We start from the raw sequence: 12,143 nt of genomic DNA on the forward strand, positions 1-12,143 counted from the left end.
GAGTCCCGGGAGAAAAGGGATTTGCAGGACACCCAGGTGCTAGAAGCAGTGCTCTTTCTGTACTCCTTCCTTCTTCAAGCCAGGGTCCATCACAGCTCTTAGTTGTTGAGATGTGTGGGAGGCGGACAGTGCAGCTGGCTGCTCTAGGTGGCGTGGAGGTTCTCAGGAATGTGCTGGGTTCCATTGGCCGCCACTGAGGAAGCGGGTGCACATGGAACAGGCTCATAATAGAATTGGCGGCGATGGTAATTAAGGTTGCAAGCCGCACCGCTAAAAAGCAAATTCTCTGCAGCTGTTGTGCTGACTGAGAAAATACCCCTATCGGCCAAAGTGCTATTCTTCTGATTTGGTAGAGGAAATACTTTAAAAATGATCTCACAGCGTGATTTATATAAACGGCCTTTTTTCTATGCATGAGACAATTGAGATAGCGTCTGAGTCCTTGCAGACCACAGCTTCCTCCGTGTCCCGTTGCCATGGGTTACGGAGGGAGCACATGGAACTTCAGCAGAGACGTCTGAACTTTACTGACATGCACAGGCATGCTGCCGTGTCCAGGGGTGTATTTTAGATCTGGGTGCCTGACTCGCTGCGGAAGTTTTCTTGTCTTGCAATGAATTTGGAAAAGGGGTTGTCACATGAAGCAGACATTTCTACTGACCAGCAGGTAAGATTTTCCAGCTGTTTCTTGCCATTTAAACAGGATTGTGGTAAGAAAGCTTGGCATCCTGGTTCTGTTTTATTTCAGCCTGTTTTGTGAACAGCAGCTGTGGAATTTCCAAGTGACTTTAAGTACAAATTTGCAACTGCTTTTCTCATGTCTGCATTGTGGAGCTTGGAGAGAGCACTGTGGAGTTCACGCAGGGCTGTAGGTCCCTGGCCAGAGCTAGGTGCTCAGTGGGGTCCAGCCTCAAGCCCTGGAGCCCAGCTACCAGTGCTCTATCAGCCAGCAGAGTGTCAGTGTTGTCTCTTTCCCTCTAACAGATTTGAAAGATGTGAGCGAATTAATTTTGTTGAAATGTTAAATTCCTAAATAAATACATGAAAGTCATCATACTCTTTAAGTTACTACTTTGTAGCTTACGTTTTTAAGGCGTTGAGTGCTGCATGCCGTATATTCCTTACTAGCATATGCGCTTATGAAGTTGAATGTGGTATAAAGTGTTTTATAAGGCTTGAGAGCAAATAAAAAAGTAAGAAGAGTAATTTCATATAGGGCTGGGATGTGGCTCAGTGGTAGAGTGTTTGCCTAGCATGTGTGAGGTACTGGGTTTGACCCTTAGCGCCACATAAAAATAAACAAATAAAATAAAGAGGCATTCTGCCATCTACAACTACAAAAAAAATTAAAGAATTTTTTTAAAAAAAATTCATGTGTAGAAGGTTTTCACCAACACTGGGTACCAATTTTAAATTCCTTTTTTGGGAATTGCTTAATCTTGATATTTTCTCCTAACATCTGATTCAGGTCTTCTGCAGAGATACAAAAGAGAAACTCCTAGTTCAAAAGTGACCCATGTGGGTGTCGGGTGTAGGGAAATGAACTGGCCCCTTCCCTGTAGGCGGGGAGTGGGTCCACCGGGCAGGGTGTGGGTCAGCTGGTGACAGTACATGGGCTCCTGTGGGCTCTGACTGCCCTGTACCAGTCAAGCTGCCTTCCAGACTGGTCCTTGGGCAGGAGGTGGGTGAGTTCCCTTTCACACTGGGTGAGAAAATGAGGTTTGGAGTTGACCATCCTTACTGGACCAGCTAACCAGTGAGCTGTTTCTACAAATGTAGGTAGAACTTTCGTTTCAATACTACATTAAGGCAAGTTTTATACAATTTTGTTATTTATTTCTAGTTAAAAAAATAGCCACTGAAAATCTGCCTTTGTATTTGCCTATGTAAATGATCTGGACTGCCTTTTAAAATTTTCGCAAATGCTTAAACCAGCAAATGAGCTAGTTGTTCATGTGAGCGTGTAAAAATCTGGCTGCTAAGGTCCAGGTTTAAGCAGCAGACAGTGGCTCCCTGCTGTGTTGCTTTCCCGGGTGGCTGATGTGGCTCTGCCTGCCTGACCTGGTGGTAGGGAAGGGGCCAGGTCATCCACTGCACTGGCTCTTTGGTTCTTGAGCGACCACAGGTGCAGGGAAGTAAGGTGGAAGGGACTGTTGAAAGCAGCTCCTGATGGCTGTTCTGTGGTCCTAGGTGAGTTTCTCCTCCCTCCTTGCCTCAGGGGGCTCATCTTTGAAGCTGGGGCCAGGTCTGCTGGTCAGACTCACTGGCCGCGGCTTCCCACCTTGTGTAGATTGAAGACATACATGCCCCTTTAGAAGAGAGGGAGCCATCATGATTAGCTGCCAGTCCTGGCCTCTGCAAAGGACTGCTGGAGGGGACATTAATACCCATGGCCCAAGAGAAATCTGAATTGTCACAAGAAAGCCCCCGATTTCGCCTGCACTGAACCTTCCCAGCAGTCCTCCCACTGTGGCCAGCTGTCCAGGAGTGGTAGAGCTCCAGGCCCAGCGTTGAGTGGGCTGAGGCAGGCACAGCCCCGGGGGAGCTCCCAGCCTGTCCTCCTCTGCTCTCACCCGGGACTGGTGGTGGGTGGGTGGTCCTAGGCCTGGTTTGTTAGTGCCCCAAATTGTCCTTCTCCTCACTCATGAAGTACAAGCCCCGCAGTATTGGATGCTGGGTAGAGGTTGGTTTTCAAGGCTGTCTCGGTGTTTGAGGCATATCAGGTATAATATTGGAGTGTCTTGACCTTTGTCGGCTTGGGGAGGTACCTTGGAGTGGCTAGAGTGTCAGGAAAAGAACTTTCTAGGGTCCAAAGAGTTTTTCCCCCTATATGCATTGGGTTTTGTAATAGTGTGAAAATAGAAAGGGGTCATGTTGTGGAAGAGAAGCCGACTGTTCTTTTCTAGGCGGTGTCTTGGAGTCTTGTCTCCTCAGGCAGGTGGACAGGACTGTGGAGGTAGCCATGCCAGGGCTCCACCTGGAGATGGGGCTGCTGAGTCCCCTGGGGCAGCCATGGCCATGCTCACCACACAGAAAGCGGGCTTTGAGGCCTAGGGAAGGTGGATGGCTGGCATTGGAAGGGGTGGGTCGTGCTGGAGCCTGGGGAAGTGAAAAGGTAGTAAGGAAGGTGGAAGGAAGGTGGCCTAGAGAAGTGGGCTTTTCAGATGTCTGCATGAGGGGCTGAGGCTGGCAGCCGTGGCTGGGTGGCGTGGAATGGTGTCGTGCCCCTGGTGGGACGTGAGAGGAGCGGGGCAGGGGCCCTTCAGGGGCCTGTCGCGAGGTCTTTTTGCATTTGACTGAATATCTCTTCTTCAGCCCATGGCTTGGTCACCACTGCCTCTCCCACGTACTGTCCTGCTGCGGCTGCTGTGGCCTAGAGCTGTGGGACTGACAGTGCTGAGCTGAGGCCAGAGCACCGGGACTGAGGGTGTAGTTGGCCCCAGTGTCTGTGTCCTTGCCTGGGGGGTGCAGCCCCCCATGCATCTGTTGCCCCAACTCTACCTGTCTGTTGTCAGAACAGTTTGACTCTGGTCTCTGTTGACCCTGAAACCAGGTCACCTGTCACTGCTCCTCCTCAGCTTCTGCAGTGGGCACCCTTGCCCTGGACCCTAGACCTGTCCATCTCCACTTGGACATCCCAGAGTCTGGACTCGTGTCTGGACTTCAGTTTGATTCCTCCCCCATCTCTGAAGAGGGCAGAGCTGGTCCTTTGGCATTGGCCCAAACTCTAACAGTCCCTGTCAGCAGACTGTGGGTTTGACCTTCAAAATCTACCCCACATTTACACTTTCTCAGCGCTTCGCGCCAGCCTCACCCACACTCTGAGTGCCCATCTTGCACCCGGAGACCACGCTTCTCAACGGCCGCCTTCCCTGCCTCCCCAGCTCCCATTGGTGGGACTGCCCCTGCTGGGCTCCAGTGTTGGCCGTTTGTGCCTAGAGTCTCAAGAAGGCCCTGTGTGGAGCTCGCTGGTGCTCAAGGCACTTTGTGTGTGAGGGAAGCTTTCCCCCTTGGGTTCCTCACATACTGCCCATCTCTGTGCGTGGAGGCCACCCTTGACCTGTACCTCACAACCTCCAGAACACTGGCTCAATCCTGGACCCAGCTAGAGTTGCTGGGAAGGGGTCAGAGGACTGCTTAATGGGAGGGAGACTCAACTCCCGCCTAACTGTCTTGGAAGGTTGGCATAGGTGCTGGATCCTGGGCCTGGGCCTGGACCTTACCCTCAGGGGCGCAGCCTCAAACCACAGGCACCAGCAAGGGCAAGGAATGCCATTTGCACAAAAGGGCTGCTTCCTGCACAGACGCTGTAGGTGTCTAGTCTCCACAGCTCTGCTGTGGGAGTGCAGCCTTGTGCTGGGACCTCGTGCAAATGTCCTGAGGCCCTGCTGCAGTTCTCCTCCCCTCCCTCTGCTGATTCTCATCTTTGTCAGCCTGTCAGGTCAAAGGACTGTGCATTCTTTGTTTCAGCTAAGAATTGTTGTCGAGTGAACAGCACTTCAAAGCCAAAATGTTACACTGAATACCAAGCCTTCTTGTGGCACGTGTCACCATGTCAGTGTCCTTTGGATTTTTAAAAGTTTCACAGTGAATTAGCTGAGGCTTCACCAAGGGCAAGAGAGGAATATTTGATATCATGTTCTTAGAAAGATGCTGTCATTGTGGGGTTTGCCGTGATTTAGTTTCTTCTGATCTTCTTGAAGGGTGAATGCTATGGGGGATGTGTGCGCGCGTGCGCACACACACGCTTTTCCCTCCACTGACTGCCATGGTGGCCAGGCCACACTGGCCACTGCAGTGCAGACTCCACCTTCACACCTCTGTCTCATGCTAACGTTTGTCACTGGGTGGCCCTAAACAGAAGTTGGTGTCTCTGGGATCACAGAGTTCTTTCTTTCTTTATTTTATCTTTTTATTCTAATTTGTTATATATGACAGCAGAATGCATCACAATTCATATTACACATATAGAGCACAATTTTTCATATCTCTGGTTGTATCCAAAGTATATTTACACCATTCAGGTCTTCATACATGTACGTAGGGAAATATTGTCCATCACAAAAACTGACAAACCCTTAGCCATGCTAACAAAGAAGAGAAAACTCAAATTTCTAACATATGTGATGAAAAAGGAAATAACACAACAGACACTACAGAAATATAGAAGATAATTAGAAATTATTTTGAAAACTTGTGCTCCAATAAAACAGATCAAAGACATCAACAAATTTCTAGAGTCATATGATTTGGCCAGATTGAATCAGGAGGATACACACAATTTAAACAGATCAATTTCAAGCAATGAAATAGAAGACTCCATCAGAAGCCTACCAACTAAGAAAAGCCCAGAACCCAATGGGTACACACCTGAGTTCTATAAGACCTTTAAAGAAGAACTAATACCTATACTCTTCAAATTATTTCTTGAAATAGAAAAAGAGGGAGCACTTCCAAACTCATTCTATGAGGCCAGTATCACCCTGATACCAAAACCAGGCAAAGACACATCAAAGAAAGAAAACTTCAGATCAATATCTCTAATGAACACAGATGCAAAAATTCTCAATAAAATTCTGGCAAATTGCATACAAAAACATATCAAAAAGTTCGTTCACCACAAGCAAGTATGGTTCATCCCAAGGATGCAAGGTTGTTCAACATAAGGAATTGAATAAATGTAATTCATCACATCAATAGACTTAAAGATAAGAATCATATGATCATCTCAACAGATGCAGAAAAAGCATTCGACAAAATACAGCACGGCTTCTTATTCCCAACACTAGAAAACCTAGGGGTGACAGAGCTCTTATTGTGAACTTTCAGGCTTGAGCCTGGACATGTGCCTCCTCCCACTTCTTCCTTACCAACCTGTTCTCCAGTTGTGTCTTTGCTTGCTTATTAAAAGAGAAGTTGTGTGTGTGTGTGTGTGTGTGCGCGCGCCACATGCAAGTGTGGGGTGAGAACAGGAAGAGAGCGGGTGGTGACTGCATTGTGGGCTGAAAACTCCAAGTGTCCTGGTACCAGGTCAGCCACACGGTGCAGCCCTCTGTCCAGGCTCCTGTGAGGTCTGTGGAGTGGCCCTTCCTGGATACCACCGCTAAGCAACACCAGAACTGCTCTGTGGGGACAGTCGTCATTTTAGTGGTGGGGACTTCCCCAGGTAACCAGGCGTGGCTAGAGGGTAATAAGGAACGCTTTCCAGGGGACATCAGTGGAGCTGAGTCTGGGTGGCAAGCTTGCCAGGCCAGGGTGCTCCATGCTGAGGTAGGGGAGATGCAAACTACAGAGAGGGTTGGGTCCTTCCCTGCAGTGGCCATCAGAGTCCTTGGACGCCACCTATGATGGGAGTCACGTACCCTGATGTACACACAGATGTGCAGCTTGGAAACAGGGTCCAGAAACAGCCCAGACCCTGGGATGTCCCTTGTGTTTTCCTTCTGTTATTTGATTATTTGATATGCTGCTCAAGACCCTTCACACTGATGGGATGGTTCTTAGAGAAGTGTAGTTGGAGCTGAAGACTGTGTGCTCAGGGAGCCAGGAGCAGGCCCTGTGCAGAGTGGGTGCTCAGAGGGCAGGAAGGGTGCTTCCTAGCAGCTGTAGGCACAGGCAGGCCCCTCCTCAGAGGGCCCCCCCAGAAGCCAGCAAGGAATTACTTTGACTGTAAATGGTGAAGGGTTAAAAAGTCGCGCACAGTGACACACACTTAAAATCTCAGAGGCTTGGGAGGCCAAGGCAGGAGGATTGTGAGTTCAAAGCCAGCCTTAGCAATTTAGCAGGGAACTAAGCAACTCAGTGAGATTCTGTCTCTAAGTAAAATATAAAAAAGGACTGTAGATGTGGCTCAGTGGTTAAGTGCCCTGGGTTCAATCCCCAGAACCCCTGTGCTGAGCACAGGTGGGACGGTGCCCCCTATGCGGGTACCTGTGCTCACCACCATCTCGAGAGACAAGTGTTCCAGAATCCATATTTTAAGAAGTTGTGTTGAACTTCAGCAAGTCCTACTTATTCTTTTGAATGTGTTTTGGAAACTCTGGGACTCCCTGAATCTCTGCCACTCTGTACTATGTCCCCTGCCAGCTAGGCCCAGGGAAAGCGTAATCTGGTCAACATTTGCCGTGTTGTTGCTGGTGACAGGGGTGGCTTGGGGATGCTGCCTCCTCTTCCCCGTTCTACCCTGCTCTCAGCACTTGCTCCCTGCGCAGTGCTGTCTCCTCCCTGAATCTCAGGTGCCTCCTGCCTGCCCTGTGCCCCTCATGGGCACTAAATATTCACCCACATCACTTACCTGCATTCAGATTGCAGCCCCTGAGATGTTTCTTAGCTGCTTTTCCTGTCCTGGCCGCAGGTGCTGGCGTTGGGAGCCCCTCAGGGCCACTCTGGCACTTCTCGTGCAAGGACTTGGTTGTTGGTTTGTGTGAGGCACAACCTGTCACTTCCAGGTGTGTTCTTATAAATAGAATAAATATTAGACATGAAACAAAGGTAATTAGATTAATGATAATTGTGATTATTTCTTTGCAAATCAACCTCATCAGGAAAAGCTGTCACCTGTTTCTCTGAAAGTGTGTGACCTTGGGGGGCACAGTGGTCTTGTCCAGGTAACATTGAAATGTGTCCCCACTGATTTTCCAGATGAGCACTTGGTTGATATGTAACCAGCTGCCAGGATCGAGTGGTGAGCAGGGAAGTAGGAAGCCAGGAGAAAAGGGCCAGCGCCCGCCAGTGGTCCTCTGGCCTGTTCATGTGCCTTAGGAGCAGTTCCTGCAGAGCCTGTCTCTCTTTCTTCAGGTGCTGAGTGCAGAAATCAGGGTGCTGAGGAAGACTGCCACGGGGTGGGGGATTACCTGTGACCTCTAGTTCTTACTGCCCACAGGCGAGTCCCTAGAACAGAGTGTCCACCAGCCCACGGCTCCTTGGAGGTTCGGGCTTGAAAAGTGCGTTTGGAATGTCTACGCGGGCTGGGAGAGGGAAGGAAACACCTCATGGGAGGCAGAGGCAATGGCCCAGAGACTTCCAGTCTCCTGTAAATTGCCAACAAAGCTTAGTGACCCCTGAGCTCTTCTGGTGGCATCCTTGGTGTTCCCTGAGGGCTCTCCAGGGCTGGCTGCCTGTCCTCTTGGGCTTCCCTGGAACCCAGCTCTGCTACTGCTCCCTCCTGCAGCCTCCCTGGCCTTGGGCCTCCTGCTCTGACTTGGTGTGACTGGTTGCCACCTGTGCTCTGCTACACAAGCTCTGTCCCCTCTCTCTGGGTCCCAACCCTCTGCTGCCACCAGCCTGGGCTTTCCAGCACTGTTTTCTGATCCCCTGACTTGGGCTTCAGCAGCTGCAGCTTTTATCATGAGACTGGTTGCCCTTCAGATCTGCCCCTTGCTTCCCATTTTGGTTGGCTGCTGCTCTCTGTGGTTTCATGGTTATCTAAGTCCTCACAGGTCTCTCCAGTGTCTGAGCTCTGCCGCTGCTCTACTGACTCTCCATCACAGGCTCCCAGGTGCCTACTTCCATGGGCCCAGAGGGCTTTCCTGCCAGAGTGCGTGTGCTTGCTTGCTGCCTGGAGCCGCATCTCTGCCCAGGCTGTGTGTCTGATGCCCAGCTTCCCCCGCCCTCACCTCTGTACTGCTCCCAGCTCCTGTCCTCCTCACCTCTCAGGGGTAATCTGACTTTTTAGGAGCAGTAATCCATTAACAAGCATGTTTGTCTCTGCATTGTCTTTTTTTCTTTTTTTCTATAAACCTAAAACCATTTGAAAAAAATAGATTACTTTATAAGAAGTGCCTGTGGAACATCACCTTTATCTGTGGCACTGCTTGGAATGCCTCCTGCAGGTTATGCAACTGTTTGCCAGTGCTACAGCTCTGTCCCCCTCCCGGACCTCTGGTGGACACCACATGCCCATTGCCTGTCAGCACTTTGTTCCTGGCCTCTCCTGGGCCCCCAAGTGCCCTCTGATTCTGGGTGTGTGTGCATGTTTCCTTGCCCTCTCTGTTTAGCCTTCCAGACTCGCAGAACCTGGGTTTAACACAAGTGGGACAGGAAGTGAACCACCTCCTTATTTGGGAAGTTACATTCTAAGTCTACTTTCCAGTGTTGACAGTGTTTCTAATTGGTTGTGGCAATACACATTTCCTTCTCCACCCCATGGGCACAGTTTGTTTGCTTCTGGTGTCATTCAGGGTTATGCTGTGGTGAGGAGTGGCCCATGGTGGGCATGGGGCAGGGTAGGTTCTCAGACATGTATGTGGGTGCCTGTGAAGCAGGCCACCCACCCCTCAGTGGCCCCACTGCTCACTGACTGGGCATGTGCTCTTCCTCTGTCCTGTCTGACAAGAGGAAAGCTGGAAGTAGACACTGCCATGTGCAGTCAGGGGCCAGGACTCTCTGGGTGAGGGTTGGGCCTTCTGGAGCACCAGCCTCCTCAGATGCGCCTGCCTGCCTGGCCGCCTTTCCTCTGAGAACGACTGGCAGCTTTTGTCATTTGAATGTCTGTCCTTCCTGCAGCACCCTGGAGGGCTGACTTTCCTGCCCAGCTGTCCTTGTTCCTGTCCCTTTAAAGTAGTCCTCCTTGCCTCCAGCCTCACAGCTCTCCCTTCTCCTTGGAGGCTTCTCCCTCCTGCATGCAGTGGCCACTCTCCCACACCCTGGGGGGGGGGCAGGACACACCTCCTTCCAGCCAGCACCTGGGGGGTCCCACCACCTCTGGCCAGGACCTGTCCCACAGGGAGTTGGTCCTCCTGCTGGGCTTGGAGGGGGACAGTGCAGGCAAGCCCCACCCTGCACAGAGTGGACCTGGAGGCCAGTGGGCACTTGGTGGAGCCTCCTCCATGAGTGTGTTAATCACTGAGCTCCACACCCAAGTGCAAATTGTCGTCACTGTGGCCTTTCCCCAGACTGTGATGTCAGACGTGCTGGGATTTGTTCTTTTCAAATGGAAATGACGGCGACTTCCCTCTGCTGGAGTCTGGCTGGGGCGGAGCTGGCTGGGGAGGTGGGAGCCAGGCTTGACTGGTGGAGCCGGCCGTTGGGCTGGTCTCCACACCTCTGGGGACAGGCCTCCAGGAGCCAGCCGAGTCTTCGAGTCTGCAGGCATTGCTGTTCCCTGAGTGCTATCATGCGGCCTCATTAACTCATGTCTCTCTCTCTTTTCTTTCAGTCTGCAACTGTGTCTGATGGTGGTAAGTCACGATTTTTGATGTGTATTTTTATTTTTTAATGAAAATTTTAAATCTCAAAAATGTATTTGCCATTTGATGCGCTTAAGAAAGATGTTTTCTTTACCCTTCCTTGTCTGCCTGTGGGAAGCTGTCAGTCCTTGCTGGGGGCCACTTTCAGGTGGCTGTGGCCTGTGTTCCCGGAGTGACTGGCAGATGGCTGCCCTGGGCTGTGCGGCATCGCATACCTGTATGACAGGTTGAAGCATGCTGTGCTGCTTCCTGGCCATACAACCAGCTGTTGAACCAGCCAGTTAGGATTTCAAAGTGCTTGCTGAATTTGAGCAATTCTGGAAATTTGACGGAGACTCAAGTCAGTAAATGCCCTTCTAAGGAGAAGTTTAGTGGATGAACTGAGAACTGGGTAAAGAATCGAAAACTTGCTTTCTGTCTTGAAGTGGGATTTTTTCACTGGGATAGATGCAAAAAGGAAATAGCCAGAAATGTCTTGTTTCACTTAGATGTCTCCAAAGAATCCTTGTAATTTTAGTTCAATGATTTTTTTTTAACTCTCCAAAATTGCCTGGAGAGCTTTGCCCCAGCCCCCTGGCTTCCTATAGTACTTGTAGAAACCCTCATGCTCACTTCTGCTGCTGTCTTCTGTGGTCTTTGAGAGTGAGCTGCTGATGTCCCCACAGGTGCCCACACTTTATTTTCACCTCTGTACTGCGTATGATGACAGCACAAGCTCTAGCTCTGGGATAGGTGTGGGAGTGAGGACTGTGAGTTATAGAGGAGCTCCATGAAGTTTTATGGAAACTTCTGGTTGTCCTTCCACGGCTTACTTCACTCCTGGGCCTTAGAGAGGGCTGGAGGGCAGAGTGTGAGACCGGAGGCAGCCCCTGTGTGGTGCTGGTGGCCCAGGCCTGCTGGGGGCACTCTGTGGGAGGTGCGGAATGAATGTGTCTTGAATTACAAACGTGCTACTACCTGGAGCCAGACCAGAGGGGTCCCAGAGCTCATGAAAGGAGTTGTGTTTCCTGTGTTCTGTGCAGTGCTCTGAGTCATTTAATCAGCCTTAAGCTGGGGGTGGGAAACTTCCTTAATACAAGAAAAGAGGCAGCTGTGTGGCTAGGCTCTGGCCGCCCTGGGTCCTCCAGCTGCACCCTGCTCTGCTCGTAGAAGACACCCATGTTTGCAGGGAATGTATAAACTAGAGAGGCTCCTGAGCATGTCCAGTTCAGTCATAATAAGCTTGTTCACCTCTTTGTCTACGGACAGAACCCTGGGAGTTTCGCTACAGCATCTTGCTGTAACTTTTACAAGCTTCCTTTTCCAAGCGTGGGAAGCCCCTGGCTGCTCGTCCCTGTCCCCCCCCTCCCTAGGCCATCTCTGGGGAAGTGGTGTCCTGGCTGGTGATTCCCCTGGTGGGCTCTGGCCAGGGAGGACAGAGGGCGACCATGCCGGGGCTTCAGAGCAGTGGTACTCAGCCATATGTTTTACTTCATAATACTTTCCCACCTTCACTTACTTTTCTGATTGTAAGAGTGTAAACAAAGTTGCCTGGTTCAGAGTACCTGTGAATTTCACGAGGACTTATTACCTGCCATTGTTCCAGGTAGGGACACTAAGGCAGAGCAAGAAGTTGATGGAGGTACAGATACTGGGGACACTGCTGGGGCTCAGGCCTGAGGAGTGCTGCAGGCAGCCAGGCCCTCTGCCCTCTCTGCCCTGGTGCTCCTCACCCTCCTCCACCTGCTGGGCTTCAGGCCCTGTCCCAGTGCCACCTCAGCCTGGCTTGCTGCGGTGTCCCAGAGGCCCCCACAGGCATACATACAGAGGGCTTGCAGAGAGGGCCAGTGGAAGGAAGCGCTGAGATATTTTTACAGTCCTCGTCGGTGGTAGATTGGAAGCTCATGCAGGGGGCCTGGGAACCGCAGTATCATACTGCTTCTGTGGGAAAAATGTGTTCCAAACGCCTGCAGGGGC

At 50.9% G+C, this 12,143-nt stretch overlaps 1 protein-coding gene across 1 annotated transcript in view; it reads left to right on the forward strand.

Moving 5' to 3' along the window:
• The window catches only part of HGFAC (HGF activator), a 116,522-nt gene that overhangs the window by 53,413 nt on the left and 50,966 nt on the right, over positions 1-12,143 (forward strand). The window contains exon 4 of the mRNA XM_081303144.1: positions 10,157-10,178. Within this exon, the coding sequence (XP_081159270.1) occupies positions 10,157-10,178 (22 nt within the window). The remainder of the gene's footprint in view (positions 1-10,156; positions 10,179-12,143) is intronic.

The sequence above is a fragment of the Spermophilus citellus genome (assembly GCF_964194105.1).
Source record: "Spermophilus citellus genome assembly, chromosome: 8".
Lineage (NCBI taxonomy): Eukaryota > Metazoa > Chordata > Mammalia > Rodentia > Sciuridae > Spermophilus > Spermophilus citellus.